The 26,205-nt window shown below is 43.8% G+C and overlaps 1 protein-coding gene across 1 annotated transcript; it reads right to left on the reverse strand.

Moving 5' to 3' along the window:
- Positions 1-111: 111 nt before the first annotated feature.
- LOC134601412 (cytochrome c oxidase subunit 5A, mitochondrial) lies at positions 112-25,741 on the reverse strand. The gene is made up of 5 exons (XM_063445892.1): positions 25,473-25,741; positions 13,064-13,180; positions 11,971-12,092; positions 802-924; positions 112-288 (listed from the first exon to the last, which is right to left on the reverse strand). Exons 1-4 carry the CDS (start codon positions 25,564-25,566, stop codon positions 811-813), a joined length of 447 nt encoding a protein of 148 aa, XP_063301962.1. The 5' UTR covers positions 25,567-25,741; the 3' UTR covers positions 112-288; positions 802-810.
- Between the last annotated feature and the right edge of the window lie 464 nt (positions 25,742-26,205).

Genomic DNA, 26,205 nt, shown 5'->3' on the forward strand with positions numbered 1-26,205 from the left:
GGTCATTCATGGTTAAGGTCAATTCCTAAACCGCAGCATACAATAGAACTCCATACTGAAAACACACCACCCTTGCTGGGTTGTAGCACTCAGAAGCCAGCACACATGAAGTTGAAACAATGTCCCTTTATTAGGTCCGACATAATATTACACACAATAGGACTCCATAAAAGAACAAATTGTTGCATTTTCTTTTTTTCAAATAAGGTAATACGTTAATGTCTTTGCATTTCTGGATGGCTGTGTACAATCAAGTAGCATTGAAGATAAAATATTTGGATGGATCCCCTGTTAGGAAAAGAAAAAGGAGAGTTCAATTAATAGATAGCAGGAGATGAAACAAAGTAAACACACTGTGCTGTCAGATCTGATTGAAAAGGAACCATTTTTTCATGTTGGCAGGTGAGGTGTGGTTAGGGCGGCATAAACAAAAATGATTTAACGCCTAATCAGCAGAGAATTAAGCAGTGAGACTGCAGGGACATTATCTATACACCACAACTAAGCCAAATATTTTATTTTGTCCTTGAGTCTCCATTTAAGATAGAGTTTTAATATATTGTACACTGATCCAGTTAATTGGATGCAGATGTGTGTTTACAGATACCTTAAGAGAAGTCAATACTTTGCATACACTTATTGCATCTTATATGTTAAATATCCAGATCAACCTACTAAAGTAGGGGTTTTGCACTATCATTTCTGAAGTACAAAGAAGGACTACAATGTAAATCACGTTTTCACTGCCCAATATTTTGTGTGTGCTGAATTTAGCAAATGCAAACTATTAGTTGTTCTCACCTGTAATGCTCATGCCTTATCCAAGCCCAACTCTTCTGGGGTGGAGATACCAAGCTCATCTAAAGTTGGTCTAAGCTCTTGAATAACATAGGGGTAGATTTCCTTATGAGGTCCAGCCTTGTCCTGAAAGTACGAGAACACAAGGACAGACATTTAGGTGAGACGAAAAATACTTAGATGAATGTCCTATTTAACACGATACACATTCTGTTACAATCATTCCATCAAAACAAGAGCATTTAAAGAAGCTTGGAACAAAGAAAATGTGTTTAATCAAATTAAACACAGATACATTGTTGACACCTGCAATTGGAACTTTACGCAAGTTTGAAAATTTAGAGGACTCTAGGATAAATCCACAAGAACACACTGTCCAGAATAAGTCCCACAAGGCCCAATGACTTGTGATCGACCAGACTGCATTGCTTCAACAAAATTCAGGAGAAAGACATCTTGGGCAATGTCTTCCAGATAACAATTTGCCCAGCATTTTAAATAAGAGGCATATAAATTATAAATAGTTACAAGGGGCTTCTGAAATCCTCACCAACCAAATGTCATGCTTCACATGTTTGATTTATATACAGTTCTATGTGAAATTTAAACTTTAAGGCTCTTTGAGATAATCTTAAGCAAAACATTAAAATAATTGGATTTTTTTTGTATCATCCCAGTGACCATTAAAGTGAAAGCTCACTTGACCCTGTCAAAGCAAACTGAATGTTACATTAAAAATTCACCTAGCGGGGCGGGGCCAGGCCGCCGAGCGAGATGGTCGCATGTCAGACCAGCTCCTGAAAATTCAAACGAAACGAGCAAGAAACTCAGGCTTTTGGCATAAAAACTGCGGTATACCTCATCGGGTGGAGAGTACCAAACCCAGGGTGAGGCTGGCCTGACTGGTTTCAGTCCCCTGGTGGAAGAATCCTCACTGGCGCCAACGAGGCCTATTCCGCCGGTGAGTGGAGCAGGCGGCCGCTGCTCCGCTATCCTGCCCATCGGTGCTCAACCAAGGGCCAGACCAGTTGGGAAATGGCCCCACTCCCCCCCCCTTGGGACCGGGGGGGTGATCCCGGTCCTCACCCCAGCATGCCCAGACCACCCAGGGAGCAACAACAGGGCCGCCCTGATCCGACACCAAGACGCAGCAGTCAAGATGGCGGAGGCCATAGGTGACGGCGCCAAAATCGGCAGCGAGGTCCAGAAGTGGCCCACTCTGCTCCCCCTGCAAAGAACATACCTGCGGGCCGACCTGGTAAGAGGCGACACTTTCATGCTGTGGCCGTCAAGGAATCACTCGCGAGAGACCCACAACCAGAGCCACAGATTACTCACCGACACAGAAACCGGTCCACGCTGAGACACCCAAGCCACACACTGCCGGTCCGAGGGAACGACAACTCACATCACGGCAGCACAGACCGGCACAGGGGGCTCCCACTCATCCCCTAAGAGGCACTGGCTGATACCAAAGAGACTGGGACGCTATGGGCTGAGTGCTCACTACTGCTCAGGTTCCTCTACTCTAACTGGACTCCCATGACGGTCTGCCACCATTACCTTTTCCCTCTCGGTTTCCTAGCCTGCTCACACGGGGATATGCGGGGAGAGATGTCACAGATAGGTTCAGGCTTGCTTGGATCTGAGCCAGTCCGGGCATAATTATTCCCATGTTACAGCAGAGAAACTATTTATGATTTTACTGTCTGCATTCTATGTCTCATAACATGCATGTCTATATTAAGCTTTTTGCAGCACAGGAGGTCAGATAAGCATTTTATGTAGTACCATGGGCGAACCGAAAGCAAGCTAACATGCCAGCATGTACTGATCTTCTCAGTACACTCTCACCCCTACCTAAGCTCACCCGCAGCATTGTTATTTTATTTTATGTCAATGATTGTTATTATGCAGCTAAGCACTTACAGCACAACTAACTGAGAGAAAGGTACTCTCTTTTGCTAGCCTTAGCACTTAATGATTGTTAAACGTATGCTGATTCTGATAGTCTATATGCCAGACAACCCTCAGTGAAACAAATCGTACCCCTACATACACCGGTGTTTATGCTCCATTTGCTAAAAATGCCAGTATTAGCGACGAATATAGCGGGAACACCACATGCTTAAGCTCATTAATCTACCATTATCATTAAAAAATTGTGCATGCATTACAGTTGCCATATGTGAAATGTATGTTGAATTTGCGCACGTGACTGCTATTGTGGCACCACGGCTCATCTGTGAATTCTTGCACACAAAAATAAAGAATTTAAAAAAAAAAAAATTCACCTAGCCGCTTCCAGCTAAAAGTTTTTATAAACCTATACACACTTATTAACCCTTAATATGGTACACATGGCGTGGGCGGTAGCATCGTAACATCGCTGTCAAATAGAAAACAACATTTTGTGTGTGTAATCCTATTTGTATTTTGCCCTGTCACAACTATTGTTCACTACCTTTTGCAACATGGCAATGGTGACATAAGCTACAGCTATCAAACAACATTTAGATATATCTCCTTGCAAGAGATGGAAAATGTGGTATTATGTATGGTATGATGTAAAGGTTGCGGTCATGAAAAAACAGAATGCGGCCATTGATCAACTGAAGGGGGATCAGTTTTAGCAAAAAAAAAAAAAAGTTAAAGGGGGGCATCTGCACAAGCCTCTGTCACTCAATCGCTGAATAATACATTAGGATCTTCAGCATTACAGAATTGTGACACTAGTCATGAACACCAGGCAAACCCTTTACTACAGTACGTCACTGTGCCAATTCTAGGTGCAGTGTGTGTATAATTTCTGATTTGTGTGCTCTCCAGTCCTGCTGCTTGCTTCCAACTAGGTGGATGTGGATATAGACCCTGTATAGCGCCCTCTGTTTGTAGAAACAGCAATATGTATTGTCTGAATAACAAGACTTGTTAATTTGCATATTCAGGTATATTTGTATACTGCCAATTATGCAGGCAGGAGAGATATTTTGTGTTAATTATGGTCTTCCCCACCCCTTTATAAATACATCATTATGTTATTTTAAAGTTCCTTTATGTTGTCTGATAGTTGTCACAGTAAACAAAATGTATGAAAAACAAGGGGTTGGTTGCACTCACTGGAACATGCTTAAATGGGGTGCTGCTGGGGGCCAATACATACAGTAAAAAATGAAAATCCAGTGCACTCCCTATCTACTAAACAGCTATTTTTGTGCTGATTTTGAAATTTTTATTAAAAACACCTAATCTAGGCAAAAAATAATGGGGAAAGTAGCTGTTTAGTAGATAGGGAGTGCGCTGGATTTTCATTTTTACTGTTTGTATTGGCCCCCAGCAGCACCCCATTTAAGCATGTTCCGGTGAGTGCAACCAACCCCTTGTTTATAAATATATATTTAGGAGTCTAGCTAGCTCCTTGGTTCTGCACCCCTCCCTGTCACAGGTGCCTCATCCCAGGACCCTATTTAGCCTTGTACTGCAGAGAACTCGAGATGGAAAGATTTCCCCAAGTGAGTAGCTCATTTAGCAGCCAGAGGAGGACCTGCCAGATATGGGGTACATTGACGTTGTGGCCGACTTATGCAATGAATGATCATATAATGTAACCAAATCCCCATTATTTTTTGCCTAGATTGTGTTTTTAATAAAACTTACAAAATCAGCACCAAAGTAGCTGTTTAGTAGATAGGGAGTGCACTGGATTTTAATTTTTTACAGCAAACTAAATATAATGAGCATGTGGGCTAGTTTTAAGTAAAAATAAAGCTGTGTGTTAGTTCCTTTTGGAACGGTGTGCCCTGTGTGGATTTTTAGGGATCCCAGTAACAAGAGTCTTCGAACCTGTTGGCTGGCTGCATGCTCCCTTTAACCCAGGGGCAAAAAGAGAGCAAGGCCTGAGAGCCGCAAGTCTCTCTTTATAAAGACAGGAGAGCTATCATATTGCAGGCAGAGGTCCATACCGGCTTTAAAGAAGCTGCAGAAAATAAGGCAAAATAGACGATATCTGCATTGAAGGAAAGAGTTCCAGAGAGACCTCAGTCAAGCTTCGCTGACTGGGGCTGAAGAGTTACTGGGCCGGCAAATGGCTAGAAAGCAGACTGGCCGGAGGTACTCGGTCGAAGAACAGGAGCACTGTCACAAGCATGTATTCAGTTTTATTTATTTAGAAATGGCAGAGGAGATGGCATAAATACATTGATGCTTTTTTTTTTTAGGTCTGATACTTTACTTGTACTGTAGAGTTCAAGGACAACATTTGTAATGTAGAGATTAAATTATTAAGCTACATGAGTTTTGTGCAAGTAAAAGTGAGGTGGGGTATTTTTTACAAGCTAGCAATCAACCCAAGGAGGTTTGTGAGTTATCAAATTCACCAGAGCAAATATATACAACAACGCATAAAAATCTTTGTTCCCTTCTCTTTTTTTCAATTTGACAATTTTTATTTTGTCAGGAATCAAAGTTCAAAGTAATGGGGATACAGAAGAGAAGAAGGGTGGGGGGAAGACATAAACGCCATCGATTATACAGTTATGTTACGTTGTTTGATACATTGTTTGATACATTGATCACCCCTGGACCATTAGGCGTAGTGTGTGGTCATTTACATTACATTACAGTGTCACCTTTTGTTACATAGTAGCTTAGTACCAAGTAGTTAATGTGATACAGCAGTGTATATATCATAGCAACTGTCTACAATTTATGACAACTGTCTACATTATATATGGCGTGCTTATATATGGCGTGTGATTTTCCTTTTTTGGAACAGGGCGGGGGTACAGAAATAAAAAAACAAATAAAAGAGTACAGGGTTACAAATGATCAGTGTTTACACAACATCCTTGGGTTTTCCAGTACCTCTAGCTCTTGTGTCTAGTGTCGTGGTTTACAGGGTGCCCCCTTTATAACGGTGTGTGTCTCTGTTAGCTTGGTGACTTGCCCTCCGGGTCTTTGCCTGATTAATGGCTTATATCAGCCTCGGGGTTACCCAAGTTGGGTCCTAAATCCCCGTCTGTCTGTACCTCCCGTGTAGCTGTAACCCCTCGCGTGTATTGTGTTTGGACATTCCTCGTCCCCTCTCTTCTGCGGGGTGCAAACCTTTGCTCTTGGTTAACGTAAGTGCGTATTGGACTCTGTCTTTCTGGCCGAAATATCTCCCCCCCTCCTAACTGAAACTGTACAACTATTTACACATATTTACAATGTGGGTATTCACCTTTGCGGGTCTCCGGGACCCGAGCGGTTCAGCGAACACAAGAGTGGTTGGGTGCTGCTGCGGAGCATGGTATATAATTCTTTTTTTTTTTCTTTTTTTTGTATTATGCGTTTCGCGTATCATTGCCTTCTCGTGTTGTGCGACCTTGTAGGTAGTTATCCCATTTCCCTATAGCTTCTTGAACCGACTTCCCCGAACTGAGGTGTTTTCATGCCATTTGTTCATAGTCCAAGTTCGTGGAGATTTGGCGTGTCAGTGCTACCCATAATGGTGCCTCCCCCTCCTTCCACGCTCTTGCAATCAGAGTTACTGCCGCTATTAGGATATGGAACACTAGAATGGAGTCATTGTGGTCAAATTCCTGTAACCCTATAAATAAAAGCCCAAGTTCCGGTGTAAGCGTGATTCGTTTGTGCGTTATGTCAGCAATAAGTCCCTCCACTTTGGTCCAATATGCTCGGAGGCGCGGGCATGTCCACCAAATATGGAGCATCGTTCCCTTGTCTGTGCCGCATCTCCAACATTTGTCTGTTGACCCTGGATATATGCGTGTCAGTCTTGCGGGCACCATGTACCATCTATATCCCAGTTTCCTAATTTGTTCGAGGTGTGAGGCACATGTTGTTCTCCCCTTGTGTGCAGTAAATGATGCCCTCCATTGTGTTTCTGTAATAGTGGTGCGTAGGTCTGTCTGCCAGGCCTGCTGGTGTGTGGTAAGGGTGGGGGCATCGTGAGTGAGCATCACATTATAGCAGAGGGAAAGTGCCTTTCTCGGGGGGGGGCGAGGCCCTCACACACTCGTTCGAAGTGGGTTCTAGTTCCCCGTGGGTCGTTGAGGCTGATTTGGTCCTGCAATATTGACTTGAGTTGTAAGTAAGGGAAAATTGCTCTTTGTGGGAGGTCGAAACTGGTCAGTAAGTCTGGCAGTGGCAACAATGCTCCTCCTGAATACAGATGTCTAGTGTGGGTACAACCTCCCCTCTCCCACATGCGATGGTCAAACGTCGGGTGTGCTAAGTGTATGCTACGGATAGGTGCCACAGGTGACCATGGTCCTCCAGAGCACAGCCTCTGGCGGACCAGGTCCCAGACTTTAAACATCACATTCGTGGTGGGCAAAATTGAGTCCAATCTAGGCCTGTGGTGGCGTGGTATCCAGAGCCAAAACTTCAGTTCTGTCTGGCCCAAAAGGACTCAATCGCCACCCATTGGGGCGGGTTTCGTTCGACGTGGGTCGTCAGGACAGATGCTACTATGGCTGCTCTGTAATATAATCTGATATTGGGTGGACCTAGTCCCCCCGCCTCCACTGGGCGGTGGAGAATCTCAGTCGCCACTCTAGTCCTCTTCCCAGCCCACACAAATTGCACTGTCTGTCTCTGGATGGCGTCTAAGTATGTCATAGGCACTTTAATCTGTATCGTACGGAAGAGATATTGAAGTTTTGGCAGTATTGACATTTTAACTGCTGCTATTCTACCTCTCCATGTCAGATATCGATTTTCCCAGGCTTTTAGTGTGTTTGTGATTTCCAATTTTAATGGTTCATAATTGGAGCAGTATAGGTCGTGTATGTTTTTAGTGAGTTTTATCCCCAGAAATGAGATATGGTCGTCCCTCCAGTCCATGGCGAAGGCGTCCCGAAGTGTCCTCACATTTTCCCCCTCTTCCCCCACCTCCATGGCTTGGGTTTTAAGCACATTCAATTTATAGTAGGAGTTATCTCCATATGTGTGTATTTCTGTCATTAGGTCCGGTAGGGATGTCTCTGGGTGGGTAAGGGTCAGCAGCACGTCATCGGCGAAAAGGTTTGTTTTATATTCAATGTCCCCTATGTGAACCCCCTGTATGGATTTGTTCTGTCTAATCCGCTGTGCTAGTGGTTCTAGGGCCATGACATACAGTAACGGGGAGAGCGGGCATCCCTGCCGCGTTCCGTTAGTTATCTGAAATGGCTCTGAGAGGAACCCCGCGATCAGCACCTGGGCCGTCGGTCTGTGATACAGTGCCCGTACCGCTGAGAGGAACGGACCTGGTATGCCAAATTTGCGCATGACCACCTCCAGAAACTTCCAGTGTAGGCGGTCAAACGCTTTCTCTGCGTCTAGGGACACCAGTAGTCCGCCCCCGGCCTCCCTCCTAGCCATGTGGTACGTTATGTCCAGAACCTTACGGGTGTTTTCCGACCCTTGCCTACCCGCCACGAAGCCCACCTGATCCGTGTGTATCAGGTGGGGTAACATCGCCCCCAACCTGTTCGCTAGTGTTTTCCTAAAGAGCTTTGCGTCAGTATTTAACAACGAAATTGGTCTGAAGTTTTGGGGGGGTGTGGGGGGTTTGCCTGGTTTGGGTAGGGTTATGATGTGGGCCGCTAGGATATCTTTGTGCAATGCCTGATTCTCAACTGCATTTCTAAAGGCTCTGGCTAGTTGCGGGGTCAGGACTGTAGCGAATGTCCTGTAGTACGAGTTGTCAAACCCGTCGGGTCCCGGCGCTTTCCCTCCTCTGTGATATCCTCGGCGAGTGTTTTGCTTTGTTGGTGTGTCAGTTTCGGGAGATCCATCGTGGACAAATATGCCTCAATGGTTTCCGCAAGTGGTTGATGTGTGCGTGGGTCGTCTTTTAAGTTGTATAGGGCGGCATAGTAGCCAGCGAAAACATCGCTAATCCCTTTGGGGGCCATAATTTTCTCCCCCGTGGGCGACATTAAATATGCTATCTTTTGATTGGCTTGTTTAGCTTTAAGAGTGTTAGCGAGAAGCTTACTCGCTTTGTTGCCTTGTGCATATGAGGTGGCTCTGAGTCTTCGCAAACATTGCCCGGTCTTTTCTAAGGCGTGTTGGTGGAGCTTCCTAGTGACCTATGCTATCTGGGTTTTGAGTTCTCGTGACGGGTTAACTTGGTTTTGAGCATTTAGGTGGTAGAGTTCCTTTTGCCATTGCAGGGATAGCTGTTTCTCCCGTTTATGTACGTATGCAGTTTTGCTGATGAGGATTCCTCTAGCCAGGGCCTTGTGTGCCACCCAGAGCGTACCCGGGGAGATGTCAGGTGTGTCATTTTCTAAGAAATAGTGTTGAAGTGCGTGTCTCAGTTCCTGTGCAAATTTTTTGTCTTGTAACATCGTGGGTTGTATCTTCCAGGGGCTCCTATGTGTAAAGTCATATTGGTCTTTCAGCTCCAGCGTGACCGCTGCGTGGTCCGACCATGTTAGGTCTCCCACCTCACACTTTGTCACCTGGTCTAGGGCTGTCCCTTTTATTAAGAACCCGTCTATCCGGGAATAGGAGTTGTGTACCTGAGAGAAGTGGGTATACGCGCGTTCACGTGTATGCATGATTCTCCACACGTCATACATGTGGTGGAGGGCTAGGAGTTTCTGTAGTTGTTTGCAACTTTTTTGGAGGGTCTTAAGCCTAAGTCTGGAGCTCGTCAGAGTCGTGTCTACCATGGGGTCTAAAATGTGGTTGAAGTCTCCACAGACGATCTTAATTCCCCCTTGTAAATGTGTCAGTTTCTGTAGTATGGAGCTTAGGAAGTTTCTCTGGTTGGTGTTTGGTGTGTAGACGTTGGCAATAGTGTAGAGCATGTTGTTAAAGAGTCCTGTAATTATAACATACCGTCCCTGATCGTCTATGTCCGCAGAATGCAATGTAAAGCTTATAGAATTGCTGATTAAAATAGATGCTCCTTTCGATTTGGTTGGTGCCGTAGAATGAAACTGCCAGGGATATCGTGATTGTAATGTGTTAGGGTGATCGTTCTTTCTATAGTGAGTCTCCTGGAGACACACTACGTCCGCCCGTATGTTCCTAAGTTCCCTCCCCAACATATGTCGTTTAACCGGGATATTCAATCCTCTAACATTCATGGAGCATATTTTCATGGGGGGTTGTAAAGGAATGTTGTGCAACAATACCTATAGATTACGTCTATATTGGTCAGGGGGGACACCCCTCCCAGCTCTCTCAAGCGGGCATCCAACCCTCAAAAACGTGTGAAGTGTGTGTTCGCTGTGAAAGCACCGCTTTTTCCCAGTAGTTCGACACAGAGGCCAAGTCTCCTCCTAGTGAGGTCCAGGGCGGAGAGTCGGTCCCAGCTAGGCCGCCCACACGGCCGTAACATTTAACATAAAAACAATATATGTTTAACCAATACAACATAAACATTAAAAAAAAAAAAAAAAAAAGAACTTAACTGCCAGGATAGTGGCTGGGCACAGTGGAGTGGTGCCCCGGGGCGGAAGCATTTGGCTTCCTCCCAGAGAAAAGGTCATTCCGTACTTTGGCCATTTAGGAATGGTATATTATGGTAGGCTCTGAGTTCTAGTAAGAGAAGGTTGCTTAATCAAAAGTGAAAGTTGGGCTCAGCAATGCATTCTATCTAGGTGATCTTTTTTTTTTTACTCTTTATTTTATTTATTTATTTTAATTTTATTTATTTTTTAATTTTTTTTTTATTATTTTTTTTTTTTTATTTTTTTTTTTTTGGGTGGTGAGCTAGAGCTAGGGTGTACATCTGGGGCATACGGGGACTTTAACCAAAGGTGGTAGCACCCCTCGGGTCTTTATTCCCCTCGTGTTCAGCTCCCGTTGATCAGTTAGGGGGTCACCCAACCCCCTGGTCTGTTGGCATATCTCCTGCCCACCCCCCTTTCCCTGCCCAGGGAAGAGATTAATATACTTGCTGTGCAATTCAGCCCTTCTTATGACACTTGAAACAACATGAAAGTCCCTTCATCAGTCTCTTGGATTTCTTCCAGTCCGGGGACAGTCTTCTCTGCTGCGGCTCTGTTTGTGTACTGGTCGGGTCGTCCAGTCCCCAGCTTCGGAGTATCCGGTCTCCTTCTTCTGGGCTGTGGATCATGGTCGTTTTCCCGTTCTTGGAGACCAGCAGTTTTACCGGGAATCCCCATCGGTATGCCAGGTGGTGTGACCGTAGCGCTGTCGTGACGCTGTGGAAGTCCCTGCGCCTTTTCAAAGTGGCTGCTGAGATATCCGCAAATAGGAGGATATCCCTGTAGGGATCCGGTAGGTTTTTCTTTGCTCGGCTCGCTCGCAGTATCTCCTCCTTTGCATGATAGTAGTGCATACGCACCAGCACATCTCTCGGTGTTTCTGGGGGCAGGAATTTAGGCCTCGCCGCACGGTGCGTCCTGTCCAGCAGTAGGATGTCTATCAGCAGGTCTGGCGCCACGGAGTGGAGTAACTCAGTGATGTAGGTCTGGAGATCAGCCTGTGTGACTGTTTCTTTAACTCCGCGTATGCGGATATTATTGCGGCGTCCCCTGTCCTCGAGGTCCGCCATTTTAGACTCGTGTGCGTCTATTTTGGCTTGTAGTGATGTGAGCTTACCTGCGAGCTCATTGTGTGCGTCGGCCATTTCCGCCATTTTATCCTCCACTGTGGAGGTCCGGATTCCCAATTCACGGACTTCGTTCCTGAGGTCCCCCAGAGCAGTCTGCAGTGTTTGGAGCAGTTTAGTGGAGAGTGCATATAGCATAGTTTGCATAATCTCCTGTGTGAGCGTTGCTGCAGGCGGTGTCACCGTGTGTGGTAGCTCCGGTTCCTCTTCGGCGCCATCTTGGTCTGAAGTCTGGGCCTGTTGGGCTTTGTGCTGGCTTGCCCTGGAGGCAAAAAAGTTGGATTTTTCTGTTTTCTCGGACTTGTCAGCGGTCAGTTTAGTTTTGCTTTGAGACATGGTCGATAAAGTATGTTCGGCAGAGCGTTAGTGTTCTGGATTATGTCCGTTTTCGTACGGAGCTCTCAAGCCATGCGACCTCTCCGTTCAGAGTCTAGGACACGCCCCTGTTCCCTTCTCTTTAACACACACCGAACTTTCTAGTCTTGTTACAAAATACCCCCAATACAATTTACAAAATACAAACCCCCTCCCCTCCCAAAAGAACATACATTGATAGTACTAGTCACACCCAAGGCTTGAAAGACACTCACCTTCACAGCTTCTAGAATGCGGACTGTGCTTGCAAAGTCATTTAACCGTCTGCATGCACGCAATGCAGCATCAATAATTTTTGGTTCTGGAACCAGATCATAACCAATTAGGGTGTTCACGCCTTAGGAGAAAGGAAAACATTGTTTAAATAAAAGAGTACGTAGATAACTATTCCTAAATAGCATTTTTAAAGGTCAAAGTTGACATCTCCAGTTAGAGTGCGATGGGGCACAGTGAAAGTAGGTTTATTTACCTAAAGTGGTCCCTTGCAGCTGCTATGCTTTGCAATGATTTGAAGTGGTATTGGTGCCTAGTTTACCCCCCCTTCTGCTTCCGGAGAGGTTGGCATTGCCCCTTTAAAAGATACTGCATAGCACCTGACACATTGCAGGAAAAAGCACAGTCTGCATAGAACTAGTTTTATTTGCGGTTTACGTCACTGTCCTGTAGATACAAAGGATTGCCGTGTGACAATTCCAGGAAAATTAATTAGGACTTAGTGATACTTATCCTCTAGGTACAAATAACCTTCATTTGTGTGTGCTGATGAGCGGTCTTCAGGGTACAATGCATCTATTAATAGAACTTAGACAAGCAATTTATTTGACTGCATTTGCTTCAGCAAAACCCAGTGTTAAAGAATTATAAAAATAACGAATGAATCTAAGGATGTCACTAGTTGCAGATGATGCTGTGAGGCACACCAGATGAGCAGCTAATTGACACCTCCATGGTTCTATAGAACTTACAAGCGCTCTGTAATTAGGAAAGCTAGCTGCTCAAATTAAAAAGTCTTGGAAAGAACGCATATTACCAGCTACAGAATTCTGTACCTCTGAATATTTTTTCTCATTTCATTCACATGTGAGAAACTTAGGGACTACTTTGTGACTATGGACTACGGCACAGCTAATGTAACTTAGGATGTGTATCACTAGTCAGCTTGGAGAAAAATAAAAGTGAAGAGTCGGGAGGAGGGGGGAGCGTGGGCTGTATACCTCTTTTCTGTCCTAGTGACTTAAACCATTAAATAATTTCACATGCAATATCTGAGATGACATGTCATTTTATTAAAACAAAAAGTAAACTCACCTTTCCTCAGCTCCCAGGCATCAATGTCTGGCTTGTTGAAGTACGTCACCCAGCGTGCATCAAACTCCTCGTCTGATTCGTGTTTGGCATGAGAATAACAGCGAGCAGCTACTGCAGCTGTGGACGAAAAAAGGTAGTATTAGGTCACAGGAAACAATTGCTACCGCTGCTTTGCTGTAAATTAGTAGTTGAAACAAATAATTGCATGAACTTTTTTTGAAGGGCAAAAGACCCCAAATAAAATGCATTTTGTTGACATGAGGGAAGGGTTGGTGGTTTAAGTTTTGGAAATTCACGGTTATTTATTGCAGTTGATAACTACAACTTTAATTTCCAACATTTTGTAACAAAATCTATTATTGGCCGGCTCTGAAGGAACTTCTTTTGTATTTATAACTGGTCTTTAGGGGTTTATGGTGCCTACAATCAGTAACTATAACCAAGGTGGATGAAAATTGATGGGGGAAATAAATAGGATTTTCGTTTAATCCTAGTTAATTGAACTTATACTCAACAGAAGAAGGTTGGTCTCTAATAAGGTAAATTTCCAAATAGGGATTAACCCTAAAAAATAGTAACACAAAAAGAAGAAAAACTCTGGTTCCTATCTGCCATGGGACAGGAATCAAAGTAATGGAAATACCCTTAGAATCAAAATTAGAATATCAAATATAAGTAGCAGGTCTAAAGTATGTTAAAGTTTAGAACACACTATAATATAGGTGAAAAGACCATAGGACATATAGCCTCTAAAGTAACTGGGAAATTCCTTTATTAAGTATAAGGGTTTGTTCGTAGTGGTACATTAACTAAATGGCTAAAACTAATAGGAAATAAAAGCTAGTATCAGAGAGAGTAGAGATATATATAGTGCTATTGAGCAGTGCCCTAAGAAAGAAAATGTGATTCACATGAGAAATAGAAACATTGTAATCCCAGAGAAATTGTTACATATCAGGCACCTGCTGGATTGTTAGCTACTTATGTTAACAGCTCTAACTAATTAAAGGGACACTATAGTCACCAGAACAACTATAGCTTAACATAGTTGTTCTGGTGAGTATAATCATTGCCTTCAGGCATTTTCATGCAAACACTGACTTTTCAGAGAAAATGCAGTGTTTACATTGCCCCTAGGGACACCTCCAAGTGGCCACTCCTCAGATGGTCACGGGAGGTGCTTCCTGGCTTATTGCTGCACAGTAGGCAGCTCTGCCATTCAGCGTCCCTACGCTCTGCATGGTGACGCTGAATTTTCCTCATATAGATGCATTGATTCAATGCATCTCTATGAGGAGGTGCTGATTGGCCAAAACGGTGTTTGGGCCCTGCCCCTTGCTGATTTTAGCCAATCCAATGCTTTCCCCATGGGAAATGGATTGGCAAAAAAAAATAAAAAAAAAAAAAAAAAAAAAATCGACAATTCTAATTATGACACCACAGGGACGGGGCCAGCGGACCCGTGGAGAGCTGAAAATAACGTGAGTTTTTACCCATTCTGAGGGAGCCAAGGGTGGGGAGGGGGGGGGGGGGGGCGGCAAGCCACCTAAATGGTGGGTTTTCACTATATTGTCAGGAATACATGTTTGTGTTCCTGACCCTATAGTGTTCCTTTAAGCACAAAATTCAAACAGCCTGCAGTGACTGGCCGTATGTGGAGATGGTATTGGAAAAGATACAATGATCACTTAATCCAAATATACAAGCCCAAAGTGTAAATAATTCTATGGTAGTGACACATCGAGTTTAAACTAGACAAAAGGTTTCTAAATTTGGTAAAGCATCCCCAATATTATTAGTAACCTCCTAGTTCCTCTGGATCACAACAAATATTCCTTGTATTACCAGAAATATGTCCCATTCGGGATAAAAAGGCTCCCTCCTCCTCCTCCTCCTCCTCCTCCTCCTCCTCTAAATACCTCGTAATCCTGCCTATCGCATGTTTCTATGTTTCTATGTAGGTGAGATTCAGAATCCCTAACCTACATGGACGGCAGAAAAATATCGGTTCCCTGAATAAAACTAGAAAACAAATCCCCATAACCAGTGCATGATCTAAACAAAATCCATAAATTATCTACAGTGTAACTACCCTGAGAAAAACGCCCAACACGTGTTTCGGCGCTAAGATACCTTCTAGTGACAGTGACTTAGACGGCCGCTAGAGGTGCTTCCTAGTTCTGTGTGTGCAGCACTGGCATTCAGCATCTCCATTCAAAGCATCTGTAAGAGGAAATGCTGACTGGTGCAGTGTCATTTTTTGCCACGCATGTGCAATAGCTTTCTATTGTTTTCCAATGGGAATGCATTGGATTGGCTGAGATCGTCAAGATTAAAGGACCACTCTAGTGCCAGGAAAACATACTCGTTTTCCTGGCACTAGAGTACCCTGAGGGTGCCCCCACCCTCAGGGACCCCCTCCCGCCAGGCTCTGGAGAGAGGAAGGGGTTAAACTTACCTCTTTTTCCAGCGCCGGGCGGGGAGCTTTCCTCCTCCTCTCCATCTTGATCGCGACGTCATCGGCTGAATGCGCATGCGCGGCAGGAGCCGCGCTCGCATTCAGCCGGTCGCATAGGAAAGCATTTACAATGCTTTCCTATGGACGCTTGCGTGCTCTCACTGTGATTTTCACAGTGAGAAGCACGCAAGCGCCTCTAGCGGCTGTCAATGAGACAGCCACTAGAGGATTTGGAGGCTGGATTAACCCTCATTATAAACATAGCAGTTTCTCTGAAACTGCTATGTTTATAAAAAAAAGGGTTAATCCTAGAGGTACCTGGCACCCAGACCACTTCATTAAGCTGAAGTGGTCTGGGTGCCTAGAGTGGTCCTTTAAGAATCCCAGATGGAGAAGGGTCCAGTCGTGGCAAGACATTGGAGAAAAGAGAAGTAAAACACGCTTTTAACTCCACAGAGGAGGATGGGGGGTCCGGGCACCTAGTTTAACACTATAGTGTTAGAAATACATGCATACGCAACAAATGTGTTTCATCCTGCAACATTTGGCACTGATCTTTGTTTTAGATTGCTTGTCCATAGTATAATTTCTTATAAGAACATATATTGGAAATGGCTTGAAATATCTAAGGCAGTGGAATGTATAATGTCTTGCTGCAGTTTTATTTTGCAGGGATAAGTGAAAAAAATAAGTCACAACAATGATCAAACTACTTTTAAGTATTTAACATCATCCAAATGGAAAAAAAGTGAAGCAATCTGAATGTAAACCTGAAATAGGGAAATGCTGTGCCCATGGTGAAAATTAGAATAGACAACTTAAATCCTCTTGTTAATGTGTACTAGAAGCTCAGTACCATAACTGATCCTGGAATGAACTACCAACAAAATGTGTCCTTAATTAAATCTCTTTACATACAGGGTGAGGTATTGCATAATCCAGGCCATACACACAAACACAGAGACAGCATATAGAGGTGGTTACTAATAGGGATCGACCGATTATCGGTTTTACCGATATAATCGGCCGATATTCGGTATTTTCGGCAATATCGGTATCGGCCAATTCAGATACCGATATTGCCGATAATACCTCCTAGGACCGCTGGGCTTATTACAAGCCCGGCGGTCCTGGGGGAGCAGGCAGCAAGCGTTTACCTACCTTCCCTGCAGCTCCTCCAGCTCCCCACTGAAAATCTCGCGAGACCCGCGGCCGTCAGAGCCGTGGCAACGCTCCGCACGGCACACAGACCGCGAGATTTACAGTGGGGAGCTGGAGGAGCTGCAGGGAAGGTAGGTAAACGCCAACTGCGGGCCCCCTCACTGCTCAGCCAATACCCCCCTCCCTGGCCAGGCAACAAGCAGGGAGGGGGGACAAAAACAAGACAACATAAATATTAAAAATAAACAAATATTAAAAATAAAACAAACATTAAAAATGTAAATTAAAAAATGCCTCCCCCCCCCCCCCCCATTTTACACAAATCACATCCCTTCCGGAAAACACAAACACACACACACACTGTATTTTATATACACACACACTACACACTCTGTATATAATGCAGAGTGTGTATATAGTGTAGTGTGTCTATATAATGTAGTGTGTGTATAATGCAGTGTACAGGGAGTGCAGAATTATTAGGCAAGTTGTATTTTTGAGGATTAATTTTATTATTGAACAACAACCATGTTCTCAATGAACCCAAAAAACTCATTAATATCAAAGCTGAATATTTTTGGAAGTAGTTTTTAGTTTGTTTTTAGTTATAGCTATTTTAGGGGGATATCTGTGTGTGCAGGTGACTATTACTGTGCATAATTATTAGGCAACTTAAAAAACAACAAATATATACCCATTTCAATTATTTATTTTTACCAGTGAAACCAATATAACATCTCAACATTCACAAATATACATTTCTGACATTCAAAAACAAAACAAAAACAAATCAGTGACCAATATAGCCACCTTTCTTTGCAAGGACACTCAAAAGCCTGCCATCCATGGATTCTGTCAGTGTTTTGATCTGTTCACCATCAACATTGCGTGCAGCAGCAACCACAGCCTCCCAGACACTGTTCAGAGAGGTGTACTGTTTTCCCTCCTTGTAAATCTCACATTTGATGATGGACCACAGGTTCTCAATGGGGTTCAGATCAGGTGAACAAGGAGGCCATGTCATTAGATTTTCTTCTTTTATACCCTTTCTTGCCAGCCACGCTGTGGAGTACTTGGACGCGTGTGATGGAGCATTGTCCTGCATGAAAATCATGTTTTCTTGAAGGATGCAGACTTCTTCCTGTGCCACTGCTTAAAGAAGGTGTCTTCCAGAAACTGGCAGTAGGACTGGGAGTTGAGCTTGACTCCATCCTCAACCCGAAAAGGCCCCACAAGCTCATCTTTGATGATACCAGCCCAAACCAGTACTCCACCTCCACCTTGCTGGTGTCTGAGTCGGACTGGAGCTCTCTGCCCTTTACCAATCCATCCATCTGGCCCATCAAGACCCACTCTCATTTCATCAGTCCATAAAACCTTAGAAAAATCAGTCTTTAGATATTTCTTGGCCCAGTCTTGACGTTTCAGCTTGTGTGTCTTGTTCAGTGGTGGTCGTCTTTCAGCCTTTCTTACCTTGGCCATGTCTCTGAGTATTGCACACCTTGTGCTTTTGGGCACTCCAGTGATGTTGCAGCTCTGAAATATGGCCAAACTGGTGGCAAGTGGCATCTTGGCAGCTGCAGGCTTGACTTTTCTCAGTTCATGGGCAGTTATTTTGCGCCTTGGTTTCTCCACACGCTTCTTGCGACCCTGTTGACTATTTTGAATGAAACGCTTGATTGTTCGATGATCACGCTTCAGAAGCTTTGCAATTTTAAGAGTGCTGCATCCCTCTGCAAGATATCTCACTATTTTTGACTTTTCTGAGCCTGTCAAGTCCTTCTTTTGACCCATTTTGCCAAAGGAAAGGAAGTTGCCTAATAATTATGCACACCTGATATAGGGTGTTGATGTCATTAGACCACACCCCTTCTCATTACAGAGATGCACATCACCTAATATGCTTAATTGGTAGTAGGCTTTCAAGCATATACAGCTTGGAGTAAGACAACATGCATAAAGAGGATGATGTGGTCAAAATACTAATTTGCCTAATAATTCTGCACTCCCTGTATGTATATAATGTAGTGTTTGTCGTGTGTGTGTATATAGTGTGTCTATATAATGTAGTGTGTGTATAATGCACACACTACACACTGCATTATATGCACTACATATACACACACTGCATTATATACACACTGCATTCACTATACACACACACACACACACACACTGCATTCACTATACACACACACACTACGTATATAATGCAGAGTGTGTATATAGTGTAGTGTGTCTATATATAATGTAGTGTGTGTGTATATAATGTAGTGTGTGTGTATATAATGTAGTGTGTGTGTATATAATGTAGTGTGTGTGTATATAATGTAGTGTTTGTCGTGTGTGTATATAGTGTAGTGTGTGTGTATAATGCACACACTGCATTATATGCACTACACACACACACTACATTATATACACACTTTACAAACACACTGCATTCACTATACGCACACACACTGCATTCACTATACACACACACACTGCATTCACTATACACACACACACTGTATATAATGCAGAGTGTGTATATAGTGTAGTGTGTCTATATAATGTAGTGTGGGTGTGTATAAAGCACACACTACACACTGCATTATATGCACTACACACACACACTACATTATATACACACATGACAAACACTACATTATATACACACTTTACAAACACACTGCATTCACTATACACACACATACTATACACACACATTACACACACTGCGTTCGCGATGCACACTACACACTGCATTCACTTTACGCACACTACACACACACTCTGCATTCATTATATACACACACACACTACACAAACAGTCACTGCATTAACTATACACACTACACAAACACACCCTGCATTCATTATATACACACTACACAAATATACACAGCTCCACTGTCTAAACACACTGCATCCAGTGCATGTGGCTTGTATATTTTGTGCATTTACCTTTAGAAATAGTTTATTTTTTCAAAATGGTAAATGTACAGAATATCGGCAAGTTATCGGCTATCAGCCTGAAAGTTAACAGATTATCGGTATCGGCTCTAAAAAACCAATATCGGTCGATCCCTAGTTACTAATTGGATATTTGCTGCATTCATTAAATCCACTGCTGATAATTTGTCACAAATCAGGGAGTTAAGCAACTATGTAATGTTACATGGCAGGACTACTGAAAGTAGTGTTTGCAAACATGATAAAGGTGTAATGCGAGTCAGTGATATTGGCACTGACGCGCATTATACCTTTATCATGTCATTAGTAGCCGATGACCGCCAAGTAAGTACCGTGCGGTATACAGGTGTGACTGGTGGATGTTAAATTTGTGTGACAAAATTGGTCATCGATTTGGTAAGCTGAAACAACCCTAGCCAGCACCAATGTGAATGCTACAGTCAGCCTCAGATCACATGGATTTCTTATTCTAATATGTAGTCCAGTGCTGTTAGCCTCTCATTGTCACACAAAGGTGGATGGATAGGTCAATATTGCATTTGCCAAAGAAACAAAATGCCAGGCAGCAACAGCTGATGCTGTCAGTCAATGAGCCAAGCCCAGCATTGTAGGTCCTAAGGATAGCCAACAGAAGTGTCTTTTTCTGGATGTAAAGCCTTGTAGACACCAGCTGAGAAGTCAAACAGTCTGACTACTTACACTAATGGAGGTGCCAAGGCACTTGACGCCATAACAACTACAACTCACTATAGTGGTTTTGGTGCTTGGAGAGTTTCTGTAATGGTTAAATGTAAGAAGAAAATTTTAAATGTATCTGTATCAGTCACGGTTTACCTATCTGGCGATGCGTCACCATTAATTTGGGTCTTCGATTAATGTTTCACGCCAATCCAGTTAGCTTTAAGGATGTAACTGCACATAATGCAAGCAATTTAATTGCCTTTCTTAACTACTCTAACACGCAGGTAATTCCATGATTAAGCTAAACTGTCAAAAACCCTCAGATGTAACTGCCTGCAAGCACAGAAGCCACTCAATTAAGTTGTTTTAGTGTTCAAACCAAATCAAGTTATCACCAAAAATACAAAAAGAAAAATTACTGATCCAGAAGTGGCACTTACATAATAGGCTTCTGACGAAGTCAAGACTTTTACCAACATGTTACTGCACAGACTGCAAACTCTACATCAGACCCCTAAATCATGTTGTACAGAATCAGCTTCAGACAAGAGCACATTTATACTGTATTTCATTTTACAGACAAAACTACCAGTATAGATAGATATGTGAATAAACATGCATTTGTCGTCTCAAATATTTAATCCCCCCCCCCTTGTTTGGACAATGTAAAACATTTCCTTGCGAATGTCCAACACCATGCCTCTAATGATTGTCAGACCATCAGCCACTAGAGGGTCTTCCTCATGAAGACTTTAGGAAATAAAATATCTTCACACCCAACTTGATGACACTAAACACTCAGTACTACTTTATGAGAAGCATCCAACTTGTGGACCCTGGCATAAGCTGCACATATCACCAATGCTTTTAAATTTAAAGTGCCCAATTGAAGAGAAGTCACCATTACAGATTAATTCAACAGAGATAGAGTCGCTATCTTGAGACTGTCCCCAAACTGGCATATAGGCATGATTCATTGACAATTCTAACTAAAGTGAATGGCAACCTGTGTGTGCATACACAGAACTTTTAATTTTTATTTTGTAATGGTAGACATTGCAAATGCAGTCATCAAATCCTGATATTACTTATTAGCAAATATTCTGGCTTTCTGCCTCATGCACATATTGACATGCATCAGGAGCAGTGAAGCACGCATGAACACGTTTCAACATTTAGTTGAAATCATTATTCCACTATAATTGAGACACACTTCGCTGGCAGTCATTGATTTCAACTAGAAATAAGGGAACAGGCATGCATACGACATATGCACTTGCTCACACGTTCTCCCACAGTAAGTCATGGAAGACAAGACATTGGCTGAGAGACTAAAGTCAGTTTATGGTTTGCATAAAAAAAATACAAAATACTGCTGAGGTGGGTCAGATGCCTCAGATAGACCTGCAATAAGCAAAGCAACTTATTTTTGATGCATTATGATATGTATACAATGCTTGACCTTGAAGGAAAAGATCAATGCAGAAATTAAAATGACACTCCAGACACCAACAACTTAAGTGCATTTGGTAGGTTTTGGCCTCGTACAAATACTCTCTCTTCCTCTACATGTAAACCTCACTAGTTTACAGGGAAACTCCAGTGCCAGGAAAACAATCAGTTTTCCTGGCACTGCAGGATCCCTCTCCCTCCCACCCCCCAATCCCCAGTTGCTGAAGGGGTGAAAACCCCTTCAGTAACTTACCTGAGGCAGCTGCAGTCCCACGTCGCTGCTTCTTCCTCCGCGCCGCTCCTCCTTCTGACTGCGTCGGCCGAAACTGATTCCGCCCACCAGCCGGGGAGACCTAATGCGCATGCGCGGCAATGCCGCGCATGCGCATTAGCGCTCCCCATAGGAAAGCATTGAAAATGCATTTTAATGCTTTCCTATGGGGAAATGAGCGACGCTGGAGGTCCTCACACAGCGTGAGGACGTCCAGCAACGCTCTAGCACGGGTTTCCTGTGCTAGGAACCAGGAAGTGCCCTCAAGTGGCTGTCTAGTAGACAGCCACTAGAGGTGGAGTTAACCCTGCAAGGTAATTATTGCAGCTTATAAAAAAACTTCAATGATTACACTTGCAAGGTTAAGAGTAGTGGGAGTTGGCACCCAGACCACTCCAATGGGCAGAAGTGGTCTGGGTGCCTGGAGTGTCCCTTTAACCCCTTAAGGACCAAACTTCTGGAATAAAAGGGAATCATGACATGTCACACATGTAATGTGTCCTTAAGGGGTTAAGCCTAAAATAAAAAACAAAGTTGTGCAGATTTGTTCATTATAACTCCAGCTTGACAAAGCATCTTCCATTTTAGAAGTACTCTATTATTCTGCACAGCCAATGAGAGAGCAGCGTGAGAGGACCTGACGATATTTTATTATTTATATAGCGCCATCAGATTTCATAGCGCTGTACAATGGATTTCACTCTGACCCAGAGCAAAGTCACCTCTTCCCATTAGCATGGCTCTGAAATACTATACAGATAATAAGGACAGTGATGTGACTGTGGAGTCAAGTCAGCAGCTCAAACTCATCATTCATTGCTTAATTTCTAATCAAAAAAAGGTTTTGTAAAAGGGGAAGGTAGGGTTAAAGGTATGGAGTTATGCTGCAGAAAGCAAACATTTGTTTTTCTCTTTTTGCGCAAAAGATTTAAGCTGGAAGAAAAAAACAGCATGAATACAAATCTGAACACACTTTATGGAATGAGGAGGCATAGTAAGGAGAGGTTTGAAGTGCAACATTCTGCTAAACTTTTTTGTGTGCAAAAACTAAGGATTTTAGCATGCAAACAATACAGCATATTAAAGCTGTTTTAATTTCACCAGAAACTTCAGTATTTCATACACATAAAATGTTTACAAATACCCATTAACGGTGTTGGAATTACACTAAGAATTACAACGCAGTGAAAAGATAAGAGTAGGAAGTTTCCCACGTCAAATTCTGCCAATTCCCCCAGCCGTCAGAATAAGGTTGACTATCACCGATTGCCTGATCAAGTCTATGGAGGCTAATGTGGACTTGCAGAATCCCCCATAGTCATCGAAGTAGTACTCCCGTGCATGTGATAGTAAAGCACGATAATGGCTCCAGGCGGATGAAGTGCCAGGAGCTGAAGATAGAGTTAACTATTCTCAACTGTATCACTGCACCCAAATAGGGATGTCACCTTAGGGAGTGACTGCAACATATGCAAAGAGTCCAGAAGATGACAGTTATTTTAATGAAGTTAAAACCTATCAAATGCATTCAAGTAGTATTGGTGAGTTACCTAAAACAAGGTATACAAAGGCAGGGCATTGCTATAATATACATGGGAGGTGGGTTACATTAAGAGACGGAGAGCACTATGACATCATGGAAAACCGTAATTTGGATCTATGCAGCACACAATGCAAAGTGCACTAAATCATACCCCTTAATGAGGGTGCATCATTAGGAAGAAAACAATATGGAAACTTGCTTCTTGATATCTGAATTTTAGTCTCCTTATATGGATCTTTAAAAATAATAATAGTTGCCCAAATGAAGAACAAAGGGCCAAAAACCTACATGACAAGCCTACATAATTGTATTCGGTCAATAAGAAAGGTTTAATCTTATGGAGCATAGAAGTGTTGGAATGGACAGAGTAGAATGGCAGTGCAGTTCAATTAACTGAATTTATAGATGTACTTTTTTACCTACAAAACTATACTGGTAACAAAAGAAAAACTGATCTATACAAACAATGCAGGAGGACTAGCCAGGCAGCAACTCTGCTGGATGTCAGTGATTATTATATATCTATACCAAGCGGAAAGAGGAAATGAATCAGTGCAAGCCTGCAGCTCTCCTTCATAAAACATATCTAGTAGTTCCTCAAAGTCACCTTGCTTCCGGGTTTCATGCACAGCTCCATCAGCTGCTTTTAAAAATACACGTCCCACTATATGGCTTACTATATGATTTGCACGGAGCAAAACTGCATTCCAAAGGAAACTTCACAATGAAAAAAAAACATACATTTCTAAAGTCATGTCACAGACTTGCCCCTTAAAAAAAAAACAAAAAAAAAAACACTTGCTACAGGGAAGACATGTTTATTTTAAATTGAGGCCTTTGTCTGGTCTCAAACAATTGATTAGAAACACTGTCAATGAATATCCAGATTCAGTTATGATTGTGCAGTTTAAATGTAGTTAATTTGGGCGAAATTGCAGCCATTACATGTGCAACCTACAATGATTATTAAATATGGGGGCTATGAACATTAATTTACATCTGCAATGCAACAACGAGTGTGCATCATGCAACAGAATGTTTAAGAATCAACAATAGAACGCCTGCCTGTCTGCCTGCAGTGGTACTTTAATTGGAATAATTACATGGATGTGCCTTGTTTCACATGCACCATGTCAGCAGCAAACCTAAAACCGATCAAAGGGGGGAAAAAAATAAAAAGAATATAAAAGCAGTCTGTTACAGGAGCACTGCACAATGGCAACCAGGTAAGGAGAGAAATAAAAACCAATATAAAAGCAGTCTGTTGCAGGAGCAATGCACAATGGTAACCAGGTAAGGGAAGAAATAAAAACCAATATAAAAGCAGTCTGTTGCAGGAGCAATGCAAGCTGGTAACCAACCTACTCATTTATTTTAATGTTTAAATTATATATAGTAACACTAAGAGATCCCCATAGAGAATAAGCCATTCACAATGACAGTGGGGACACAGTGACACTTCCATTCTGGTAAATGACATAGAAGGGGAATAGACCGGGGGTTATTAGAGTGTTGGCATGGGAGGGGGGGTATATTCTATCAGACCCCCAGATCCCCCCATTGAGCTGCAGAGGCTGACATGAAGCTCGGGCAGCAGCCGGCAGAGAAGGCCGCAGGTGAAGCCTGCTCCGGTCATTACAAGGGCACAGCGGCCCGGGGCCAGTGGGGTCACATGGGGCGGGGAGGGGGGGGTCACAGGGCTCGGACCCCCGGGGATGGGGTTTGCTGTCCGGGGGGGCACCGGGACCCCCAGCCTGCAGTGACCGGGGTCTGCCAGCGTGGTGTGCCCCCCGGGGGGCGCTGTGCCCTCAGTCCCCGGTTGAAGGACACGGACGGCGGGTGGCCGGGGGGGAGGAGGTGCCGGCTGGCCGGGCGGTGGTCTCACCTGGTGTGCATGCCGGGGAGGGCTGCAGGCGGCAGCGGGGGAGGCTCCGCAGACCGGCAGACACACAGCGCCGGAGGACAGCGGCTCCGAACATGGCGGCGGCGGCTGGAGGAGAGAGAGAGAGAGCGCGCGGGCTGACGGGAAGGCTGTGCGGCTGGCGGAGGGATCCGGACCGGAAGGAGAGAGAGAGAGAGAGGCGGCTCGCGCTCAACCAGCACGCTCCCGGCACCTCGACAGCAAGACAGGCAAGGGGAAATGTGGGCGGAGCATGAGGGGGATGGACGTCACTGCACCAGAGAGACAGGCTGGGACTGAGGGAGTATAGCGCCACATGCTGGAAGGAGGAGCGCATGACAGGCCTCCTGTCTGTAGAGCAGTTTGAAACAGATTTAAAGGGACACTCCAGGCACCCAGAACACTACAGCCCATTGGAGTAGTCTGGGCGCCAACTCCCATCGCCCTTAACCCTGAGAATGTAATTTGCAATACTTACCTGCTAGGGCTAACTCCTCCTCTAGTGACTGTCTAACAGACAGCCTCTAGCAGCGTTTCCCAATTGGTGTTCAGCAGAACCCCAGGGGGTTCGCCAAAAGTAAAAAAAAAAAAAAAAATGGCAGTGAGCAGTGATCTCCCTGCTCAGCTCCCTCGCACGCGCACAGCAGTGATGCTGCAGCCGGAATATGACGTCACTCCGCCTCCGGCATCACTAAGAGGCGAGGGAGCTGAGCAGGGA

The sequence above is a fragment of the Pelobates fuscus genome, chromosome 3 (assembly GCF_036172605.1).
Source record: "Pelobates fuscus isolate aPelFus1 chromosome 3, aPelFus1.pri, whole genome shotgun sequence".
NCBI lineage: Eukaryota > Metazoa > Chordata > Amphibia > Anura > Pelobatidae > Pelobates > Pelobates fuscus.